At 49.4% G+C, this 25398-nt stretch overlaps 1 protein-coding gene across 2 annotated transcripts in view; it reads right to left on the bottom strand.

Moving 5' to 3' along the window:
* The window catches only part of grid2ipb (glutamate receptor, ionotropic, delta 2 (Grid2) interacting protein, b), a 250484-nt gene that overhangs the window by 112605 nt on the left and 112481 nt on the right, over nt 1-25398 (bottom strand). For both annotated transcript variants that reach the window (XM_072481106.1, XM_072481107.1), the window contains one exon: nt 5011-5194. In XM_072481106.1, the coding sequence (XP_072337207.1) occupies nt 5011-5194 (184 nt within the window). The remainder of the gene's footprint in view (nt 1-5010; nt 5195-25398) is intronic.

The following is a 25398-nucleotide window of genomic DNA, read 5'->3' as shown; positions in this document are numbered from 1 at the left end:
GTAAGAAACTACAGAGAGCCGTGACACAGCCCAGTCCATCACGCAAACCCGCCTCCCATCCACTGACTCTGTCTACACCTCCCGCTGCCTTGGGAAAGCAGGCAGCATAATCAAATACCCCCTCCTACCCAGGTTATTCTCTCTTCCATCGGGCAGGAGATACAAAAGTCTGACAAATGCACTAACAGATTCAAAAACAGCTTCTTCCCCGCTGTTACCAGACCCCTGAATGACCCTCTTATGGACTGAACTGATCTCTCCACACAGCTTCGCTACTGAGTAGTACTGCACTCGTATGCTTCACCCGATGTTTGTGTCTATGTATTTACATTGTGTATTTATCGTATGTCCTATGTTTTTCATGTTTGGAAAAATCTGTCTGAACTGTACGCAGAACAATACTTTTCACTGTACCTCGGTACACGTGACAATAAACCCAAACCCAAATCTAAAGAAAATTGACCCTGTCAAGAAGCCCACCAGAAAAGTGACCCCTGGCAGGAGGCCCTCACCTCCCCCGCAGACACAGGAAGCACCATGTGTCAAATCCTGGGACGAGAAACCAGTCAGCTGTGTTTAGACCCCTCAGATCCTCGAGGTGCAAACCATTCATTCATTTCCCTTACTAGGTTGTGATTGGCAGCTTCCACACACATTCTAATCACCCTCCCTTCTCACTTGAGTGATTTTGAAGTGATCAGCTGGGTATTGACAGCACTCATGTGAGAGTACCTTTAAGAAATGGGTGTTTATAAAATAGCTGTAGTGGATGGACCTTTAAGAAATGGGTGTTTATCAGTGATGTCAGAGTGTGGGTGGAGCTGGGCTGTCTGTCTGTTTTCACTTTCGCTTTAGGCTGTTTGCTACAGGGTGTGTTTAGTTTCGTTTTAGATTTGGAGAAGCTGCAGTCACAGCAAGATGTGTATGAATCTCTGCAAGCTAAAGAATGTTCATTTGGTGATTTCAAAGTGGTGATTTCAAAGTGGTAACTGCTCTCAGTTAAACCTGATGTCTTTCTGTAAAAAGTTTTTTTTTTGTCTTCTGGAGGTTGCAAGGGAAGATTAAGAGTTACTTATAGAGTATTGTATTCTTTGGGGAATTTATTTAGGAGAGTGGTCCAAGAAATGGCTGATGAAATTCAAAGTGGGCAAGTGCGAGGTCTTGCACTTTGGAAAAAAGAATAGAGGCATGGACTATTTTCTAAACGGTGACAAAATTCATAATACTGAAGTGCAAAGGGACTTGGGAGTCCTAGTCCAGGATTCTCTAAAGGTAAACTTGCAGGTTGAGTCCGTAATTAAGAAAGCAAATGCAATGTTGTCATTTATCTCAAGAGGCTTGGAATATAAAAGCAGGGATGTACTTCTGAAGCTTTATAAAGCATTAGTTAGGCCCCATTTAGAATACTGTGAGCAATTTTGGGCCCCACACCTCAGGAAGGACATACTGGCACTGGAGCGGGTCCAGCGGAGATTCATACGGATGATCCCAGGAATGGTAGGCCTAACATACGATGAACGTCTGAGGATCCTGGGATTATATTCATTGGAGTTTAGGAGGTTGAGGGGAGATCTAATAGAAACTTACAAGATAATGAATGGCTTAGATAGGGTGGATGTAGGGAAGTTGTTTCCATTAGCAGGGGAGACTAGGACCCGGGGGCACAGCCTTAGAATAAAAGGGAGTCACTTTAGAACAGAGATGAGGAGAAATTTCTTCAGCCAGAGAGTGGTGGGTCTGTGGAATTCATTGCCACAGAGGGCGGTGGAGGCCGGGACGTTGAGTGTCTTTAAGACAGAAGTTGATAAATTCTTGATTTCTCGAGGAATTAAGGGCTATGGAGAGAAAGCGGGTAAATGGAGTTGAAATCAGCCATGATTGAATGGTGGAGTGGACTCGATGGGCCGAATGGCCTTACTTCTGCTCCTATGTCTTATGGTCTCATTGGTGTTGATAGTTGTTAAGATGTTTACTGTGGGTTGATAAAGTGTTAACTGATTTCATAAATAAACATGGTTTTAATTTGAAAGTACTGTAGATCTGTTGCATCAAACCCCTAGAAAGTAGGCCACCCTATGGGGTGCTCCCACTGGGTACTCCCCATAACCACAATCTATTAAAAGTTGTTGGTCAGGTAAACTCCATGATACACTTTGTAGTTCTCTAAACCCTGGCCATAACATAATTCTCTTTGAAGTGGTTGATATTTATAAACATTGTGGTTCCAGTACTTCAGAGTTACTCAACTGTGAAGGAAGATGAATGAAACAAGGCTGACAGCTGTGTGATTGTGGAAGTTGTCAATCACAGCCTAGTAAGCAAAATGAATGAATGGCTTGCAGCTCAAGGATCTGAAGGATATAAACGCAGCTGACTGCCTTCTCTTCCCAGGAATGTAGTAGTAGTCATTCCCAGGAATTGACACGGGATTCTTCCTGTGTCTAAGCCTGCAGGTGTATTGCCCAGGTGAGTGCTACAACAGTAATTATTTCTACTGCCTCTGTCTGGACTGCACTCTATTTTCCAGACAGCGATCTTTTTTTCTGCGGGGCTTCCTGACAAGGGTCCCCTTATTTAGAAGGTGGCGGGGGTTGGGTCCTCTTTGTTTAGGGGGTCTCGAGGCTGAGGTAGTGGGGTGGGATCTGGTGGCACGGGGAGCATAGCCCTTGGATGGACTTTGGGGGGGAACTCCCCCTAAGGAGTTACCCCCTTGGCACCGATCCCGTTTTCTTCACAACGCATGATTCCCCGCCTCATCGGGAAGTCCACTACCGGCGGAGCGAAGTGGAAAATCCAGTCCAAAGTAGATGCAGGCAGGATAATCCCGATAGCTGAGGGAGTCCAGATCCAGGGATCACAGTTGAGGCCAAAACATTGTATGTTTTCAAGGAGTTAGATGTAGCTCTTGGGGCTAGAGGGGTGAAAGGATATGGGGGGAAAGAAATGAAAATAAAATGAAATGAAAATCGCTTATTGTCACAAGTAGGCTTCAAATGAAGTTACTGTCAAAAGCCCCTAGTAGCCACATTCCGGCGCCTGATCGGGGAGACTGGTACTTGAACCGTGCTGCTGGCCTGCCTTGGTCTGCTTTAAAAGCCAGCGATTTAGCCCTGTGCTAAACCAGCGGACCAGATTACCGAGTTGGATGATAAGCCATGATCATAATGAATGGCGAAGCAGGCTCGAATGATCTACTCATGCTCTTATTTGTTATGTTTCTTCAGGCCCCACAATGGATATGCGCTCTCCATACAGGCCCCTACCGCAGGTACGCTGCTCTCCATACAGGCCCCCACAGTGAGAAATCAGCTCTCCATACAGGCCCCCACCGCGGGTATGCTGCTCTCCATACAGGCCCCTACCGCGGGTACGCTGCTCTCCATACAGGCCCCCACCGCGGGTACGCTGCTCTCCATACAGGCCCCCACCGCGGGTACGCTGCTCTCCATACAGGCCCCCACAGTGGGTATGCTGCTCTCCATACAGGCCCCCACAGTGGGTATGCTGCTCTCCATACAGGCCCCCACAGTGGGTATGCTGCTCTCCATACAGGCTCCCACCGCGGGTATGCTGCTCTCCATACAGGCCCCCACAGTGGGTATGCTGCTCTCCGTACAGGCCCCACAGTGGGTACGCTGCTCTCCATACAGGCCCCCACAGTGGATACGCTGCTCTCCGTACAGGCCCCACAGTGGATACGCTGCTCTCCGTACAGGCCCCACAGTGGATAGGCTGCTCTCCGTACAGGCTCCCAGTGGATATGCTGCTCTCCATACAGGCCCCCACAGTGGGTACGCTGCTCTCCGTACAGGCCCCCACAGTGGGTACGCTGCTCTCCGTACAGGCCCCCACAGTAGGTACGCTGCTCTACATACAGGCCCCACAGTGGGTACGCTGCTCTCCGTACAGGCCCCCACAGTGGATACACTGCTCTCCGTACAGGCCCCACAGTGGATACGCTGCTCTCTGTGCAGGCCCCACAGTGGATAGGCTGCTCTCCGTACAGGCTCCCAGTGGATATGCTGCTCTCCATACAGGCCCCCACAGTGGGTACGCTGCTCTCCGTACAGGCCCCCACAGTGGGTACGCTGCTCTACATACAGGCCCCCACAGTGGATATGCTGCTCTCCATACAGGCCCCCACCACGGGTATGCTGCTCTCCATACAGGCCCCCACAGTGGGTACGCTGCTCTCCATACAGGCCCCCACAGTGAGAATGCTGCTCTCCATACAGGCCCCCACAGTGGGTACGCTGCTCTCCGTACAGGCCCCCACAGTAGGTACGCTGCTCTACATACAGGCCCCCACAGTGGATATGCGGCTCTCCATACAGGCCCCCACTGCGGGTATGCTGCTCTCCATACAGGCCCCCACAGTGGGTACGCTGCTCTCCATACAGGCCCCCACAGTGGGTATGCTGCTCTCCATACAGGCCCCACAGTGAAAATGCTGCTCTCCATACAGGCCCCCACAGTGGGTACGCTGCTCTCCATACAGGCCCCACAGTGAAAATGCTGCTCTCCATACAGGCCCCCACCGCGGGTACGCTTTTCTCCATACAGGCCCCCACAGTGGGTACGCTGCTCTCCATACAGGCCCCCACAGTGGGTATGCTGCTCTCCATACAGGCCCCACAGTGAGAATGCTGCTCTCCATACAGGCCCCATAGTTAGAATGCTGCTCTCCATATATGCCCCATAGTGAGAACGCTGCTCTCCATACAGGCCCCCACAGTGGGTACGCTGCTCTCCATACAGGCCCCACAGCGAGTACGCTGCTCTCCATACAGGTCCCCACAGTGGATTCGCTGCTCTCCGTACAGGCCCCACAGTGTATGCGATTATTTCAGTACAGACCTGCATATGATTTGCACACAGCAGCTACAGCGCCGATTACAGTTTTTGTTAATGCAAGATAAAATTACATTTCTTCTTGTATAAGCTCTAATAATGAGCTTCACTCTGGCTAAGCTCGGTTGTAATAACAGCATGGACCTGGCCAATGGCTACCTGTGCTGGAAGAAACCCTCGAGAGCCTTGCAGACACTGTACCGCTCCTGGGGGGTCAGGAGGTGCTCAAGTTGCTGGGTGAAGGTTCTCCCTTGGAACTTTATGCTGGGTGGTAGGATTTCAGCCACCCACTGTAGAGAGGTAAGTGACGAGGAGAATGAGGGAGAGTCCACGGGTTCCGGTTCTGTGCATTGCACCACAAGGAAGAGAAGAACAACATATTATATACACAAAAAGGACACAGACAGAAATACACACACACACACCTGTGCAGTCAGGGACTTCAGCACAGGCATAGAATCCCTACAGTACAGAAGGCCATTCGGCCCATCGACTCTGCACCAACCCTGCGAATGAGCACGCTATCCATGCCCACTGCCCCCTATCCCCGTATCTCCATAACCTAACCTGCACATCCCTGGACACTATGGGCAGTTCATCATGGCAAATCCACCTAACCTGCACATCTTTAGACTGTGGGAGGAAACCGGAGCATCCGGAGGAAACCCATGCAGACAGGGAGAAGGTACAAACTCCACACAGATAATCACCCAAGGTCGGAATCGAACCCAGGTCCTGGCGCTGTGAGGCAGCAGTGCTAACCACTGTCACACCGTGCCGCCCCCGTAGAGACATACAGGCATACATTTTTTTTTCCCAATTAAGGGGCAATTTAGCATAGCCAATCCACCTACCCTGCACATCTGGTCCCACATCAGATTGTAGGAGTGAGACCCAGGAAGACACGGGGAGAATGTACAGTGGACAGTGACTCGAGTCCTCGACGCCGTTAGGCAGCGGTGCTAACCACTCCGCCACTCTGCACCCTTGCATATAGGCATACATGCACAAATACCTGGACATAGGCACACTTTCCCAGAAAGACATAAAATTAAGAAACAGCATAGAAGGAAGCTATTTGGTTCATCAAGCCAGTGTTATCTCTTTGAAAGAACAATTGTGAATAGTCCCATACCATGGCTCTCGTCCGTTATGTCTGTAGTTTGTGTTATGATCCTATTAGACACTTTTAACATTTAAAGAAGAAATCCGAACACCCATCAATTAACTGACAGAACAATACCACAAAATTTCACATTTTTAAATAAAGACAAACATTATTCATATCAAAAAGAATTGCTCCGCCATCCAATGAGATCATGGCTGATCTGTGGCCTAACCCCTGCCTTTAGCCCATATCCCTTAATACCATTACTTAACAGAAATTTATCTATCTCAGATTTAAAATTAATAACTGATCTAGCATCAATTGTCATTTGTGGAAGAGAGTTCCAAACCTCTACCATCCTTTGTGTGTAGAAATGCTTTCTAACATCTGTCCTGAATGGTCTGGCCCTCATTTTTAGACTATGCCCCCTAGTTCTAGAATTTCCAACCAGTGGAAACAATTTATCCATCTTACCTATATCTTGAAGACTTTGATCAGATCACTCCTAAGCCTTCTAAATTCTAGAGAAAACAGGCCTAATGTGTATAATCTCTCCCCATGACTTAACCCTAGAAGTCCAGGTATCATTCTTGTAAACCTACATTGCACTCCCCCCAAGGCCAAAATATCCTTCCTAAGGTGTGGGCCCAGATCTGCTTACAGTGCTCCAGGTGGGGTCTAACCAGGGTTTTGTAAAGCTGCAACATAACTCCTACATCCTTATACTCCACTCCTCTTGGCATAAAGGCCAGAATTCCATTAGCCTGCTTGATTACTTTCTGTACTTGTTCGTGGCATTTTATGTCTATGTACTTGTTCGTGGCATTTTAAAGATCGATACACCTGAAACAGCCCCCCCTCCCCCCCCCCCCCCCGCAAAGTCGTTTTGGACATCCACTGAATTTAACTCATACCTGTCATAATATACACCAGCATATCATGGTGCAGACACACACTGATGGACACACAGTGGGACCAATCAACATACACAACACCGCAGCCAATCACCAGTGAGAGCACACGCACTATAAAGACAGGGGGCATCAGAGTTCCCGCTCATTCGAGTAGCAGCTAGCTAGGAAAACAGAGGTCACAGCCTGCAACACAGACATTCACCATGTGCTGAGTGCATCAACTGGTTAGGACAAGGCAAAGGTCTTTAGTTAAAGCTGGTATCGTATTTACCCACAGTTCAAGTATGTTTAAATAGTTAACCTTTTAATAAAATAGTGTTGCACTACTTCAAGTGTTGGTGATCTGTATGTGATCCAGAACACCCAACACATCATGATACCAGGAGTGGTTGCATACTAGCACTTCTTAGACCTACCTGCAAGTGATCTGCCTTCCGCCAGCATTCCGTCATCCTGCAACATGGACAACATCAGCCCGCCGCCGCCGCTCCGCATCACCGGCAACCTCGGGGCCAACTGGAAGATTTTCAAACAGCGCTTCCAGCTCTTCCTCGAAGCCACGGACAGGGAGGGCGCCTCGGACACCAGAAAGATTGCTCTTCTCCTCTCCACGGCCGGGGACCATGCCATCCACATTTTCAACTCTCTCACCTTTGCAGATGACGAAGGCAAGACGAAGTTCAAGACAGTTCTCCTCAAATTTGACACTCACTGCAGTGTAGAGGTGAATGAAAATTTTGAGCGCTACGTGTTCCAGCAGCGTTTGCAGGGTAAGGACAAACTTTTCCAATCCTTTCTAACGCACCTCCGCATCCTTGCGCAATCTTGCAGCTACGGGCCCACCTCCGACTCCATGATACGCGACCAGATCATTTTCGGTGTTCAGTCGGACCCCCTACGTCAGCAGCTCCTCAAAGTAAAGCAACTCACCCTAGCGACCGCCATCGAGACCTGTGTCTTACATGAAAATGTCACCAGTCGGTACTCCCATATACAAGCGGCTGAAACGGAGCGGCAAGGTCCCCACGAGGCGGAACGGGTCCAAGTGATTGAGCACCTCCAGGGCCTCAGCCTGGATGAGGGTGGCCATTTTGCGTGTTTTTCACGGATTCACACGCTTGTACGCACCAAACGACGGGAAGGTGACGTGGAGGAACGTAATGCGCAGGCGCGCACCACGCATGACCGCACCGCACATGCACGGTGGCGCAGCAAACGTGCTGTCGTCACGACGTGCGGCAACTGTGGCTCCGCCCACTTAAAGTGGCAATGCCCCACAAAATCTCGACAATGCCTACGATGTGGAAGACTTGGCCACTATGCTGCCTGCTGTCGAGCAGCTCGGCCTTCAATTCATATCGCTTCAGCCAGCCTCGCAGGAATGTTCGGGCAATTCAACCCACGGTCACTGAGTCCGATTCCGACCTCCCGCACAGCAGTGACACCGAGGACCCGAAGGCGCCTTTTCAAGTCGATGTCGTAACGAAAAACAGGCTGTCCCCGAAGCAAAGACACCAGCCGCTGTCGGTATACAGCATCGATCCAGACGATGAGTGGTGTGCCACCCTTACAGTCAACTGGTCCCAAATACGATTCCGCCTGGACATTGGTGCCTCCGCCAATCTCATGGCGTGACCTGCTTTCCAAAGCCTTTATGTCAAACCAACCATTCTCCCATCGGCCTGCCAGCTATTGGACGACAATGGCAACATCTTTCCTGCTACCGGCTCATGCCAACTCGAAGTGACGCACAAGTCACGAAAAGCCATTCTTTCTTTCGAGATCGTGGGCTCCTCGAAGGACTCTGCTTGGCGCACAAGCTGCTAAATCTCGTTCAAAGAGTTCACTCTCTCTCTCCTGATGACGCGTCTGCCTTCCAGGATGCTGACTTCAGGGCACAACTCAACGCCATCATCGACCAGCACCGCAACGTCTTCGAAGGCATGGGCATACTCCCATATACTTACAAGATCCTACTCAAACAGAATGCCACGCCTGTGGTGCATGCACCTCACAGAGTCCCAGCGCCCCTCAAGGACCGCCTCAAGCAGCAGCTGCAGGACCTCCAAAACCAGGGAGTGATCTCCAGAGTTCCGGAACCAACCGACTGGGTCAGTTCCATGGTGTGCGTAAAAAAGCCTTCCGGCGAGCTCAGAATCTGCATTGATCCAAAGGATCTGAATCGCAACACAATGAGGGAGCATTACCCAATCCCCAAGCGCGAAGAGATCACATGCGAGGTGGCTCGCGCCAAGCTCTTCACCAAACTTGACGCCTCAAAAGGATTCTGGCAAATTCAACTAGACAGATCCAGCAGGAAACTGTGTACCTTTAACACCCCTTTTGGCAGATATTGTTACAACAGGATGCCGTTTGGGATCATATCGGCGTCAGAAGTGTTCCACAGGATCATGGAACAAATGGTGGAAGGCATTGAAGGTGTTCGCATCTATGTCGACGACATAATCATTTGGTCCACCAGGAGCATATCAGTCGCCTCCAGCTCGTGTTCAAACGCATACGGGAGCAGGGCCTACGCCTCAACAGAGCCAAATGCTCCTTCGGTCAGACGGAACTCAAGTTCCTAGGGGACCACATCTCCCTGTTGGGTATGCGGACAAGGTGGCTGCCATCACAGCCATGAAAAAGCCAGAGGACAAGAAGGCGGTCCTCCAATTTCTGGGCATGGTCAACGTCCGAGGGAAGCTCATCCCTAACCTCGCCTCTCATACCACAGCTCTCAGGAACCTGGTCAGGAATACAACAGATTTCCAATGGCTTCCTGCTCACGAGCACACATGGAGAGAAATTAAAACCAAACTTACTACGGCCCCGGTATTGGCCTTTTTTGATCCAGCGAAAGAGACAAAAATTTCGACCAATGCCAGCCAATCTGGCATTGGGGCAGTGCTCCTGCAACGCAATGAGGCCTCATCATGAGCCCCCGTTGCATATGCGTCACGCGCCATGACCCCCACGGAACAGCGCTACGCGCAGATAGAAAAGGAGTGCCTGGGCCTTTTGACCGGTGTCGTCAAGTTTCATGATTATGTGTACGGCCTTCCCCAATTCACCGTCAAGACCGACCATCGCCTGCTGGTCAATATAATACAAAAAGACTTGAACGACATGACGCCTCGCCTCCAGCGCATTCTGCTCAAACTCCGCGATAAGACTTCCAGCTCGTATACACCCCAGGCAAAGACCTGATCATAGCCGACGCTCTGTCCAGGGCAGTCAACACCCCGTGTGACCCAGCGGGATTAGTCTGCCAGGTTGACGCCTATGTGGCCTTCGTGGTCTCCAATCTACCGGCCATGGATGAACGCCTCGTCCACATTTGCCGCGAGACTGCGGCTGACCCCCTGCTACAGCGTGTCATGCGCCATCGAACAGACGGGTGGCCCAAGGGCCAATGCCCGCAGTTCTACAACATCAGAGACAATCTGGCGGTAGTCGATGGTGTCCTCCTGAAGCTGGACCGCATTGTTATCCCGCACAGCATGCACCAGCTTGTCTTGGAACAGCTACACGAGGGCCATCTTGGCGTGGAGAAGTGCCGCCGACGGGCCCGAGAGGCAGTGTACTGGCCCGGCATCAATGACGACATCGCCAACACAGTGCTCAACTGCCCCACCTGTCAGCGGTTCCAGCCTGCCCAACCACGTGAGACCCTACAGCCCCATGAGTTGGTCACGTCCCCTTGGTCCAAGGTCGGCATCGACCTGTTCCACGCGCTGGGCAGGGACTATGTTCTGATTGTAGACTATTTTTCAAACTACCCGGAGGTGGTACGTTTGCAGGACAGCACATCGTCTGCAGTCATCCGTGCCTGTAAGGACACCTTTGCTCGTCACGGCATCCCACTCACTGTGATGTCGGACAATGGCCCCTGCTTCGCAAGCCAGGAATGGTCCAACTTTGCCAGGAGGTACAACTTTGTGCATGTGACATCCAGTCCCCTGTACCCCCAATCCAATGGCAAAGCGGAGAAGGGCGTCCACATAGTCAAACGGCTCCTCTGCAAGGCTGCCGATGCGGGATCCGACTTCTACCTCACCCTGCTGGCCTATCGCTCGGCCCCACTGTCCACTGGCCTGTCGCCAGCCCAGCTGCTCATGGGTCGCACCCTGAGGACGACGGAGCCGTCCATTCACGTCCCAGACCTCGACCACGTTCCGGTCCTTCAACAAATGCAACTGTCTTGTGCACAGCACAAGACGGCTCATGACTCCCATGCAGCTGATCTCCCTGCTCTGGCTCCAGATGACAACATCCGCATCCATCTTCTGGATGGTGGCTAGTCTGCAACTGCTGTGGTTCTTCGGCAGGTGGCTCCCCACTCGTTCCTGGTTCGTCTACCGGATGGTTCCATTCGGCGCCGTAATCGACGTGCCCTTTGTCTCATTCTGCGCTCGCTACGTGATCCTCTGCCAGTGCCACGCCCTCCTGTTGTCCCTGACCTGGACTATGCGGAGATTCCGGTTACTCTGCATCCTCCTCACTCTGACGCAGTCCAGCCCGCTCTTGAGCCGGTGGCTCCTGACCCACCATTGAGGCGGTCAACCAGAATTTGTCGCCCACCTCAGAGACTTAATTTGTGAACTTTGTGCACTAATGGACTCTCTGGTCTGTTCTTCCGTTTAATCGTTCAAGTGGTTTGTATATAGTGTTCATCTTGTTACTTGTGTGACACACTGTTTTTTCTGCACCAGGCACCTTCCCATGTAAATAGCTTAGCTTTATGTACATAGTCCTGTAAATATTTCGCACACACGTGGTCAGGAACATTCGCCACACACTATTTATTGTCACGCAGGCACATTTTTTTAATATAAAAGGGGGCATGTCATACTATACACCAGTATATCATGGTGCAGACACACACTGATGGACACACAGTGGGACCAATTAACATACACAACACCGCAGCCAATCACCAGTGAGAGCACACGCACTATAAAGACAGGGGCATCCGAGTTCCCGCTCATTCGAGTAGCAGCTAGCTAGGAGCACAGAGCTCACAGCCTGCAACACAGACATTCACCATGTGCTGAGTGCATCAACTGGTTAGGACAAGGCAAAGGTCTTTAGTTAAAGCTAGTATCGTATTTACCCACAGTTCAAGTATGTTTAAATAGTTAACCTTGTAATAAAATAGTGTTGCACTACTTCAAGTGTTGGTGACCTGTATGTGATCCAGAACACCCAACACATCAATACCATCTAGAAAAGTACCTCGATCTATCCTTTTTTGGTCCAAAATGCTTAAGCTCATACTTGCTTACATTGAAATCCATGTGCCACAGTTTTGCCCATTCACCTAGTCTATCAATATCCTATTGAAATTTTATGTTATCATATACACTGTCTACAATGCCACCCAACTTTGTGTCATCAGCAAATTTGGATATGTGACTATCTATGCCATTATCCACATCTTTACTGAATAATGTGAACAATTGAGGCCCTAACACCACTAGTCACATCCTGCCAATTTGAGTACCTACCTATTATTCCTAATCTCTATTACCTGCCACTCAACCAATTTCTCAGCCATGTCTGTTATTTTCCCTCAACTCAGTGGGCTTCTACCTTAGTTAACAGTTTCTTATATGGGACTTTATCAAATACATCTGGAAGTCCATTTAAACAACATCCATAGACATTCTCCTGTCCATTGCCTCAGTCACCTCTTCAAAATATTCACCGAGATTTTGTCATGAATCTCGAGGTGTTCAGTTATCCTATCCTTTATTATAGACTCCAGCAATCCCCCACCCCACCCCGCCAACAACAGTCAAGAAGCTCAACACCACCCTGGACAAAGCAGCCCACTTGATTGCTACACCTTCCACAAACATTCAACCCTCCACCACCGACAAACAGTGGCAATGTGTGTACCATCCACAAAATGGACTGCAGTAACTCACCAAGGTTCCTTAGATAGCACCTCCCAAAGCACTACCATCTAGAAGTTCGAGAGCAGCAGATACCTGGGAACCACCATCACCTGGAGATTCCCCTCCAAGTCACTCACCACCCTGACTTGGAAATATATCGCTGTTCCTTCACTGTCACTGGGGCAACATCCTGGAATTCCCTTCCTAATAGCACAGTGGATGTATCTACACCTCAGGGATTGTAGCGGTTTAGGAAGGCAATTCACCACCACCTTCTGAAGGGCAAGTAAGGATGGGCAAGAAATGCTGGCCTAATCGGCGACACCCACATCTCGTAAATGCATTTTTGAAAAGCAGCATTCTATGGGGGTCCTTCCATTAGCTTTTTGATCACGTGATCCTCCCTCTTTTTCTTTACGTACCCCATGACTGCAGATGGCTCAAGCCCTTGTTAGGGTTGCCAGCAGATACCCAAATATCATCTTACATCTTCCCCTCTAACTCTGCTGACTGTTTTTGCCACTGTGAGGACCACCATAGGTTTCTTCATTCAGCTACAAGCTAGGCAAACCTTCCAGCTGCTTTCATCCTGACTAAGTCCAAACTAAACTCAAGCCCCCACCTGCATTCTGCGCAGTGAACACTAAAGTTAGTACAGTGAGGGAACAAGCACAGTGAGGGCAGCCTCCACAAGATCCACATTGTTTTATCTGGAAGGAATTGGAGGAGAGAAACCAGCAAACAGTTGAGGCTTCCATCCGGGACCCTCAAATCCCCCAAGCCTCCCCACCCTTACCGTGACTGCCCCGCCTTTTTCCCAGAGTGCTATCCAGCAAACCAGTTGTGCTGGCAAACCTTGCTCTGCACACTCACCCCTGGACACATCAGGACCCTCTAGACCCCACACCTCAGCCAAGAACATTAGGGCAGCCGTGCTCGGGTGCCCTCTGCTCATCCAGACACTTATACTTTGGCCGCCAGAGGGTCCTCAGTAATGAAGCCTTGCTCTTTATTGTTTGATTGTTGACAGCTGCCTCTATGGTGCTGACACTCCTAGAGTACAGGCACACAGTTCAGGCATTCAAGGTTGCTCGCGTGCAATGTACTGAGACATGGCACAATGCCTTCGAGGAGGCACTTGAGAGTTCAGGAGTATGAAGTGCTCTCACGACTAACAAGGCTAATTCCTCATTTAGCTGTGAAGCTCGAGGTTGCTCACAGTCAAACAGGGTGAAATTGATTTGGAGGTGGGAAACTGCAGCAGTGCTCTGCCTTGGAAGAGTTTGGTGGGACAGACAGGCTGAAGCTGTGGTTACCCCATTTATGGGTCTCCACAATATTTCAAGATGGCTTTAAGGCCTCCCAGACGCAAAACCCCTCACCCCCCTGGCCCGGAGCAACCCCCGACCTGGAACGCTCCAGCCCCCTGACCAGGCTCAATTCCCCTGAAGGGCCCACCACCACCCAGACCTCTAGGGCAGCAGCTCCAGTACCCTTAAGCTGCATGCTGGAAAATGGAAAGGGCTACGCACCTCCTCACTTCCCCTCAGAAGCATTGCACCAGCTTCCCGTTTTTGAAAAGGAGTACTAAATGATGCCTGCATGACTTCCTGCTGGGAGTCGGGTAATTCCCAGGAGGCCACTGCATTTGACTTCAATCTCGTTAATGAGATTGAAATGAATGCAAATTAGGGTTAATTATATTCTCGCCATTTGTGGGCGAGATACAGAACTCACCATTGGGAGGTGGCCGAGCGAATTACAAAATGGTTTGCACCGGGCACAAATCTCGATTTTGGCCTCTCCAGCTATTTATTCAGTGTACCTGGATCTGTGCCAAGCACAATGCGACTGTTGAATCGCTCCCAAATTCTTTGCCTCCTAGTTAGCTGGTAGCTATATAGTTGTATCTTCAAATAAAGGTCCCGCATTATTGTTTCACTAATCCTTGTTGGGTGGCAGGTAGATTTACATTGAACAGAAGAACATAACTGCTACTGAATATCTTCTGTTGACCAGGGCCACTGGGACAGCTTGGGGAAATCTACGTGCATAGTACATAGGTAAGTCAATCTAGGCCATAAAAAAGGGAAGAACTGGGCTACTGGATTGTTCCACTGGGACTTAAAACAACATTTACAGCCATGAACTATACTTTATTCTTTGACCAGACTAGAAACCTTCAATAATGGTCATCCATATGCAGACTGTACCCCCTGCATTTCTCTCTTCCTCCATGAGGACAGCAACTACACTTCAATAGTAATTCATTGGCCATAATTTTATGTGTGACATGTGCGCATGGTGGGCAAGGCTAGAAGTGGCCAAGTTTCCCAGTCCCACACGAGATCAATTAACAATTGCAATATTGTGCTGGCTTACCCCTTAAGTAGCAACCAATGTGAAACACGTCTAGATAGGATCATAGAGTCATATATTATTACAGCACAGAAAGAGGCCCTTTGGCCCATTGTGTCCAAGTTGACCATCAAGCACCTAACTATTCTAATCCCATTTTCCAGCACTTGGTCAGTAGCCTTGTATGCTGTGGCATTTCAAGTGCTCATCTAAATAGTTCTTAAAAGTTGTGAGGGTTCCCACCTCTACCATCCTTTCAGGCAGTGAGTTCCAAGATTCCAATCACCCTCTTGGTGAAACGTCTATGCCCCCCTGGTTATTGACTCCCCCACTAAGGGGAAAAAGTACCTATCCATACACCCTATGTTCCTCATAATTTTATACACCTCAGTCAGGTCCCCCTCAGCTTTCTCTGCTCCAGGGAAAACAACCCCAGCCTATCCAATCTATCGTGATAGCTGAAACGATTCAGCCCAGGCAACGTCCTAGTGAATCTCCTCTGCACCCTCTCCATTGCAATCACTTCCTTTCTGTAGTGTGATGACCAGGACTGTACACAATACTCCAGCTGGGACCTAACCAGTGTTTTATACAGCTCCAGCATAACCTCCCTGCTCTTATATTCAATCCCTCGTTTAATAAAGGCAAGAATCCCATAGGCCTTCTTAACCACCTTATCTACCTGTTCTGCCACCTTCAGAAATCTGTGAACCTGCACATCAAGGACCCTTTGATCCTCTGTACTTCCTAGAGTCCGACCATTCATTGTGTATTCCCTTGCCTTGTTAGTCCTTCCAAAATGCATTACCTCACACTTTTCATGGTTAAATTGCATTTGCCAGTCTTCTTTCTGCTCATCTAACCAGACCTGTAATCCAAGGCATTGCTCCTCACTATTTACCAAACCACCAATTTTTGTGTCATCTGCGAACTTACTTATCATACTTCTTACATTCACATCTAGATCATTAATGTATACTACAAACAACAAGGGACCCAGAACCAATCCCTACCGGACACAGGATTCCAGTCACAAAAGCAACCTACTACCATCACCCTCTGCCTCCTACCACTAAGCCAGTTTTGGATCCAGGGATTCCCTTCTTCATCAGCCTCCTATGTGGGACCTTGTCAAAAGCCTTACTAAAGTCCATGTAAACTACATTAACCACACTACCCTCATCTACACACCTAGTCACTTCCTCAAAAAATTAAATCAAATTTGTAAGACACGATCTCCCTTTGACAAAAACCATGCTGACTATCCTTGATTAATCCTTGCCTCTCCAAGTGGAGATTAATTCTGTCCCTCAGAATGTTTTCCAGTAGTTTCCCTACCAATGAAGTTAGACGAGACTCACTGGCCTGTAATTTCTTGAATAATGGCACCACATTAGTGTCCTCCATCCTCTGGCACCTCTCCTGTGGCCAGAGACAATTTGAACATTTTTGTCTCCTCCCTTGCCTCCCACAGCAACCTGGGATACATCTCACTTGACCCTGGGGATTTATCTATTTTTAGGCCCGTTAAAACTGTTAATACCTCCTCCTTCTCAATGTTAAGTTGTTCAAGTAAATCACAAATGTGCCTCCCTGACTTCTATACCTACATTATCCTTTTCCATAGTGAACACAGATGCAAGGTACTCATTTAAAACCTCGCCTATATCTTCCAGTTCCACACACAAATTGCCACATTGGTCCCTAATGGGCCCGACTCTTACCCTGGTCAACCTCCTGCCCTTAATATACTTATAAAACACCTTTAGATTTTCCTTTATTTTACCTGCCAGTGCTTTTTCACACCCCCTCTTCACTCTCCTAATTTCTTTCTTAAGTAACCCCCTTGCACTTTCTAAATTCCTCTAGGGCTTCTGGTGTTTAGGCCCACAGTAACTGCCATGAGCCTCCTTCTTTTTTCCCTTATCCAACCCTGGGTATTCCTTGACATCTAGGGTTCTCATTTGAAGAACTACTAAGATATCATCCATGAGTACTGCCGAGATTTTCTCCCTAATCAATAATGCAATTCCTCTTCCTCTTTTACCTCCTCTTCTATCACGCCTGAAACTTCTATACTCTGGAACATTCAGTTGCCAGTCCTGCCCTTTTTTCAACTAAGTTTCCGTGATTGCAATAATGCCATAATTCAGATCAACTCTCTGAATTCACCAGTCTTACAGTCAGGCTCCTTGCATTGAAATAAATACAGTTGAGCCTACCAATCCTCCCATGTGCCTCATCATACCCCTCTCTGCTCTGCCCACTGGACTTGCCTGGTTTATCCTCTATGATTTTCACAGTAACTTCATTGCAGTGTTAATGTAAGCCTACTTGTGATAATAATAAAAATTATTATGTTTGACTCAATCTTCTCACCCACTGTACTGTTACTTTGGATCCCATCCCCCTTTCAATTTCAGTAGAATGAACAAAACTCCCTGCTGGGATATTTGTCCCCCTCCAATTGAAGTGCAACCCATTCCACTTATACAGGTCTCAACTGCCCCAGAAACAATCCCAATGATTCAGTATCTAAAGCCCTCCTTTCTGCACCATCCCTCTAGCCACACGTTTATCTGACCTATCTTCTTCTTTCTATACTCACTCACCCGTGGCACAGGAAGTAATCTCGATATCCGAACATTAGAGGTCCTGCTTTTTAACCTTCTGCCTACCTCCCTAAATTCACGTTGCAGGACCTCAACCCTCTTTCCAGCTATGTCATTTGTACCTGTACTATGACCTCTGGCTGTTCACCCTCCTCTTTCAGAATGCCCTGTAGTCGCTCCAAGACATCTTTGACCCTGGCACCAGGGAGCCAACATATCATTCTGGAGTCATGCTTGTGACCACAGAAACGCCCGTCAGTTCTCCTCACTACTGAATCCCCCACCACTATAGCTCACTTTGCCCTTTTCCTCCCCTGCTGTCCAGCAGAGCCACACTTGGAGCCTAGCCCTCTTGCTCTGCCTGGTGGTCATCCATTCCCTTCCTGCCTGTGGAGTCTGAGCCTGCGGTATGACCACCTCTCTATACGTGCTATCCACAATACTCCTCATCTCGCGGAAGCTCCAGTGTCCCCAGATGCAGGGACATGGTCTTTGCCCTCTCTGCTGGCCCTAAACACCCTGTGCCTCTGCTCTAAAAGTGATGCCTGCAACCACCTGGCCTCCTCTCTGTCATGATATTCAAACACACACATCATGATAGACACACCAACAGACAAATCAGAACACACAACACCACAACCAATGACAGAAAGATATAAAAGCACAGACACGACCCCCGGTGGTCAGTATTGGCTGCAGAGGAGGACCAGGACAGATCTACCACACGACACACTCAGGGAGACAGCACGTGCAGAGTATCCAGAACGAACTGTATTATAAGAGTTAAAATAAAATAGAGTTGTACCACATACAACTGTGTTGGCTCATCTGTGCACCAGAGCACCCAACACCACATGGTACAGGAGTGGATCGATACCTGCCGGCATACCTCAGTGTACACAGACAACCAGCAGTGCCCAGGCAAAATGATAGAGCTCCCGGTTCCGCAGCTGCTCCAGTGCTACGGCGATCTCCGCGAAAACTGGCGGCGATTCCGGCAAGTGTTCGAATTGTTCCTGGTGGCAGCTGAACTCAAAGACCTGGATGATAGCGAAAAAATTGAATTTCTCCTCACCATCGTCGGTGCAAGGGCAAGAGAAATATTCACAAGGTTCAGGTTCTTCAGGAGGCAGCAAAGGTACGATTACCAGGCAGTCCTGGACAAATTCTCCAAGTACTGTGAAGAAAACGCAATCCAATCGGCAAGTAAAGGTAAGAAAAGCTGCAGTACTCACCTCGTGGCTGGGATCCCGGAGCCCGAATTCCCAGAGGCCGAAATCCCGGGCCTGAGAGAGGGCTGGGTCGAGGTCGGCGGCCATCTTGCTAAAGGTATCACGCTAGCACAGTTGCGCGAGCAGTGCGCAGAACCGGAAGTTTCGTTTGCGCATGCGCGAAATGCTGCGCATGCGCAGTCAAGAAAACAGCCATCGGTAAAGGAACAGCGATCTGAGCATGCGCAGTCGCTTCCTACGTGCTACATACCGAGCGTCAGGATGTCAGAGGCCCCAGACTGCACCAATTTAAAGGGGAAACGTCCCAAATCCAATTTAAAAGGGAAACGTCCCAAATCAAAAAAACAAAAATCTGTTAAAGCTGTAAAACAACCTTCCCTCACCTGGAATGACAGCACATTGCCGCAAATTGACCCAGGAGATGAATTTGACCTCCGAAGAACCCTCCGACAAGCAGTTATCTACGCACAAGCCGATGATTCCGACCTCGAATACTTCGATGACGATCTTTACAGTGTTTCCGGACCTCGCGAGCCCAATGATAGCTCCGTGGTCCTATACGACTATGACTCGGACGAACCTTTCATGTTGCACATTGGCGGCCCCCACATTGAATCCGACGCAGATGCGGATTCATTTTTCGGATTTGAGGATCTTCAATCCAGCAGATATGACGTCCCAACTTATCAGTACCGGATGATGCTGCAGCCTGACATTAGCAGACAGGGAGCGGTGCAAGCACACGGAGAGCGCCCTGCTGCCACACAGAGCGTGGTCCACGTCCCGCTCAACGTTCCCGACTCTATGAAAGAAGACATGCAAGACTCCAGAGCGCAGTCCTCGCATGAACCAGAAGTGACTCCAGTGTCACAAGCCTCCACAGCAAGCTCGTGGACAGACTCCACAATTGCAGAAATGCAAGACTCCAGAGCGCAGTCCTTGCACGGACAAGAAGTGACTCCAATGTCACAAGCCTCCACAGAGAGCTCGTGGACAGCCTCCACGATAGAAGCAACGCAAGACTCCAGAGCGCAGTCCTTGCACGAACAAGAAGTGACTCCAGTGTCACAAGCCTCCACAGAGAGCTCGTGGACAGCCTCCACGATAGAAGCAACGCAAGACTCCAATGTGCAGTCCTTGCAGGAACAAGACCATGAGGGTCTAGCAACCTCTCCTGACCAACCAGCGGCAGACGATGCAAGTCTGCCATGCTCACGTGAACAGCAAGAAGGCTATAACAGCCTACCATGCTCCACTACACAGCAGCATGACCATGACGGTCTCTCATGCTACAATGAAGGGCACAGCGCTGAAGACTGTTCAAGCCCAACTGAAGACAAGCCAAAGGAATCGCCTCGTCCAAGCCCGAAGAAAAAAGGTTTATGCACTGACCTTCAGGATCATTATAGCCGAACAGAGATTAATAATGCTGCACGGCCACAGAAGGATGCTGAGGATTTGCTAAAGAAATTAATTGAATGTTTAACTTGCAAGGAGCAGACTGAGAATTGCCAGTGTTTTAGTACGGATCGAAAAAATGGACAAGACATTGATCCTCAGGTAATGGAAATAACACAACCTGAATCATATCTACAGCAGGGACAAATGTCTCCCTTCAACACAACGCCGCAAAGTCCCAACTTCGGAGACCAGCAGTTAGTCAGTAATGACTCTTCAAACCTTGAGGGGAACATTAATTGCATTGAACCTATACACACTCCACTGATAAATGAGCAGAACATTGGAGCAGGAATCCTGAGGACACCGACATCGAGTAGCCAGATAACGAATTTAAAACCCACAGCAGTTTCAAGTGAACCAAATGTGCTTTCCACTAATGGTGAAGATGCAGATAAGGTCGACCCGATTATCCATTGTACCACACTAACCCCAGTGATTAAGCAGTTATGTATGGGGAGTATAATGTGGGCAATTGAGAACAGTAAAAGAGAGACTGTGACCATGCCAGTCCCAGCAAAATCAGACCCAGAGACCATGAAGGCATGTACATTAGACAAAGATACATATGAGGTACCTGAGAAGAAAAGTGAAACGGAATGTTCTTTGGAAAATAGTACAATGTCGATAGAAACATTGGATCCTATATTCGAGACCATACATATGGGAGAATTTGGGGGTAATAAACAAGGTTCTGCAATGTCTGGGGAAAGATTTAAAATTCCAAAGAAGAAAAGCCCAAATGAAGGACAACGGCAAGACAATGACAGTCCACCGACATTGTGTGCACCACCAGATGAAAACTCTGACAATTTACCCAACCCTAGTGAACAGCAAGCTGCTAATGAGGATCTATCCACGGGATGTGAGACGAGTGACGACAGCATCCCACTTCCCATGCAAAAGGTGCAAGGTGACAGACCTCGCCTAGTGCGTACCGAGGCACTCAACGATCACGGTGGGACCACTGACGACTGCGGTGGCGGCGCACCGCTTCCACCCTCGATGGCTCGAGCCTCTCCACTGGTTGGTGCATTCCTGCATGTTCCGACTCCAGAAGTGCAGCTTCAGGGAATCTCGGCTGCCTCCAGTGAACCTGTTGGGACTCCGGACGGGGGGCATCGACGGAAGGCAGACCGGACTCCAGATGGGGAGCAGCCAAGCGCCGACTCTGATTTGCGCACGCCAGACCTTGCTCCGGACGGGCGGTGTCGCGGCCTCGGTGATGGCACGCTCAGGGTGACGGCGGATGCCACGGCGACAGGGAATGGATCGCGTGGCAGTCCCACTGGGTCGGCAGTGGCAACCAGCACCGGCGGTCCAAGATGGACACACCAATTCGCGCCATCACCAGACGTTGATGCGAGCAACAATTCTCTCTCCAAGGCGACATGCTTCGACGTTTCTCTGCGGAGTCGCCCTTCCGGCACAGCAGGTGGCCGGAACCAGCGTGCACGGTCTCGGCCAACTTCCACATCTGGCACAGTCATCGCCTTGCATGATATTAGTGATGGTGCTACTTCGATGGCAACGACCCATCGGCTACAAGATGCCGTCCACCACAAACATAAAAAGAAAAAAGGCTCCACCTTGTTCCTGGCATGCAGGGCGGATGGATTGGTGCGTAGGCGCAATCAGCGAGCTTTGCGCCGCCTTCCACGCTCGCAACTGAACCGTACGCACACGCCGGATCCTCCACTGGTTCCCAAGGATGACTTCATGGAGATGCCACGGATCATGCCCCTTCCATCGCCACCAGAACCAAACCACAGCCAAGGCACCACTAACAAAGATGTTGAATGTTATATTTGCACAAATGAAAAAACCAAGCACTGCACGAAGTACAACAAATGGTAAAGTAGAGACTTCGGCAACAGCATCACCACCAACAGTCCAAGGTGAACCAGTGTGACCCCAAATCTCCACAGCTGAACCGGCTTGAGGACCAGCCCATTCTTGAGGCGGTCACCCATTAGACTGGACTTATAACGCTGTTCATACGTTCAAAAAGTCAAACACTTCTGTATTATAACCTGTTGTTGTTTATTGTTCCAGATATCGTCTGACCGGACCAATGTTCAAGTTTTTTTTTCTCTCGCATCCATGTTTTGTTATGGTACAACCTTGTTAGTGTGACGCACCCGACATCGCCCCATGTAAATAGTTACGTCATATACACACGCTGTACACAACACACACACACACTCTTAGATGCACTCACGACACAATTATATTTATAACCACGTAGGCACATATCTTTGTAAAAAGAGGGGATGTCATGATATTCAAACACACACATCATGATAGACACACCAACAGACAAATCAGAACACACAACACCACAACCAATGACAGAAAGATATAAAAGCACAGACACGACCCCCGGTGGTCAGTATTAGCTGCAGAGGAGGACCAGGACAGATCTACCACATGACACACTCAGGGAGACAGCACGTGCAGAGTATCCAGAACGAACTGTATTATAAGAGTTAAAATAAAATAGAGTTGTACCACATACAACTGTGTTGGCTCATCTGTGCACCAGAGCACCCAACACCACACTCTCTTTCTGTCCCCTGCCTTCCTCCTCAAGGGAGGTGCTCCCTGCTGAATAGGCTGCATCCATCAGCAGAGACAACAAATGGGGCTGACCCGTGCACGGTGAGTGCCAAAGGATATCAATTCTTAGATGTCACAAGACCGGAATATCCTGAAACCTCTAGACTGATGTACAAACCTCCAAAGAAAATAGTGAAAATGTTCCCAAGACTCCAAACTAAATCCTCACCAAACTCCCAATGCCTCCGATCAACTCAGCCTGTTTGCTCCTGCCCATTGTTATCCCACCCTCGGATGACAAACGGCAAAAGCAGATTGGCTGCCTGCCGTGTTGCCCATGCGCTGATCTAAAAATCACATGGGCAAAGTAATATGTGTCATAATATGCACTCATGTTCATAATGAGATACAGACAGGCAGTGATGGACACACACAGGAACCAATCACCACACAGAATACAGAACAACCAATCACCAGGCAGGACACTACAGGGTACATTACCAGTATAAAACACACGAGGCAGGAAGGCTCGGCCTCTTCGTACTGGTGATAGCTGTAGTAACAGTCAGGGTGCAATGTACAGTCAGCACCTACTACACATGGCACAGAGCAAGTCTGGGCAAGCCAGACCAAGGTTAGCAAGCTTAGATTAATAGAGTGTCGACCCACAGTGAACTGTGTACATTACTCGGCAAGTTCAATAAAGCAGTGTTGAACCATCTACAGCGTTGGAAGCCTGTTTTCAAGTGATACAGTCCGTGTTAATCCAACATATATAACACATCATGGTACCAGGAAACTATTAACTCTAATGGACCTACCTCGAGTAAATCTGAAACGACCGGAAAGCAAGTAGCAAACAGCCAGCGGTATGGAAAATATCCAGGCCTTTCCGCAGCTCCGGATCTCCGGCAACCTCGGCGCCAACTGGAGGGTCTTCAGACAGAAGTTCCTCCTACATCTCGCGGCATCCGACCTTGAGGAAACTTCAGATGCCAGGAAAATCGCGCTGCTCCTGTCGACGGTGGGGGATCACGCCATCCACATCTTTAACTCGCTCACGTTTGCCCAAGGAGAAGATAAAGCAAAGTTCCAGACCATTCTGCAAAACTTCGACAGCCACTGTGATGTCGAGCTGAATGAGAGCTTTGAATGATTCATCTTCCAACAGAGGTTTCCAGGTAAGGACGAACATTTTCACTCCTTTTTGACCCATCTCCGCATCTTAGTGCAGTCATGTAACTATGACTCGACTGCTGATTCCATGATCCAGGATCAGATCGTTTTCGGGGTCCATTCCGACTCCCTGCGGGAGCAGCTCCTTAAAATCAAACGTATGACCCTCCCGATCGCCATCGAAACGTGCGTTGTCCATGAACAATGCCAGAAATCGCTACTCCCACATCAAGGCGGCAGAAATAGCAAAACTAGCCTCCCACGAGGCAGAAAGTTTACAGGCCATCGCTAGGCTGCAGGGCCTGAGCATTGAGGAGAGTGGCCTTTTCGCGGGTTTCAGTGGCCGTTTTGCGGGCTTTCCACGGGGCCCCGCGCAGGTGCACCATGACTGGGAGGACAATGCGGCCGAAATCCCCTCTGCACATGTGCGAACATCGGCCAACCGCACTGCGCAGGCGCAAAGGCGCACGGAACGCACTGACGTCAGCACCATGACGTGCCAAAATTGTGGCTCCGCCCATTTGAAGCGGCAATGCCCAGCCAAAGGAAGGCGATGTCTACAATGTGGAAAGCCTGGGCATTATGCGGCCTTATGCAGGTCCGCTCCACCGGTCAAAAGCCAGCGATCCCAGCTGCAATGCAGACCTGTCCACTGCATACAGCAAGGCATGCAGGATTCCGAAAGCCCAACGGACACAAATGATGACTGCCTCAAGTCTCCATATCAGGTGGGCATTATCACCACACGTGAGAATGTCTCCTCCACTCATGCAAAGCGCCTCTCAATCCTAAGTGTGGATTCTGGTGACGAATGGCGCGCTGTCGTTAAAGTGAATCAGTGCAGAATCCAATTCAAACTGGACACTGGTGCATCTGCAAACCTCATATCCCGGGCAGACCTCGACAGCATCCGAAACCCAAAATTCTTCCGCCAGCCTGCCAGCTCCTTGATTAAAATGGCAATGCCATAGCTGCTAGTGGATTGTGTCATCTAGTTCTATCCCACAAGGCAATCACGGTGACGTTAAGATTCGAGATTGTCAGGCCTGACAAGGCATCCCTGCTCAGTGCCCGTGCATGTAAACTCCTTAATCTGGTACAGCGAATCCATGCTATGTCCTCTGCACCTCCGACTGCCTCATCTCATGTGAATCTACAGGCTGATATAGATGACATCCTCACGTAATATCCCGATGTGTTCGATGGGATGGGCACGCTCCCGTATCA

This window comes from Scyliorhinus torazame, chromosome 17, assembly GCF_047496885.1.
Source record: "Scyliorhinus torazame isolate Kashiwa2021f chromosome 17, sScyTor2.1, whole genome shotgun sequence".
NCBI classification, from domain to species: Eukaryota; Metazoa; Chordata; class Chondrichthyes; order Carcharhiniformes; family Scyliorhinidae; genus Scyliorhinus; species Scyliorhinus torazame.
The sequence above is the reverse complement of the archived record's forward strand: the minus strand, read 5'-3'. Positions and strand labels throughout refer to the sequence as shown.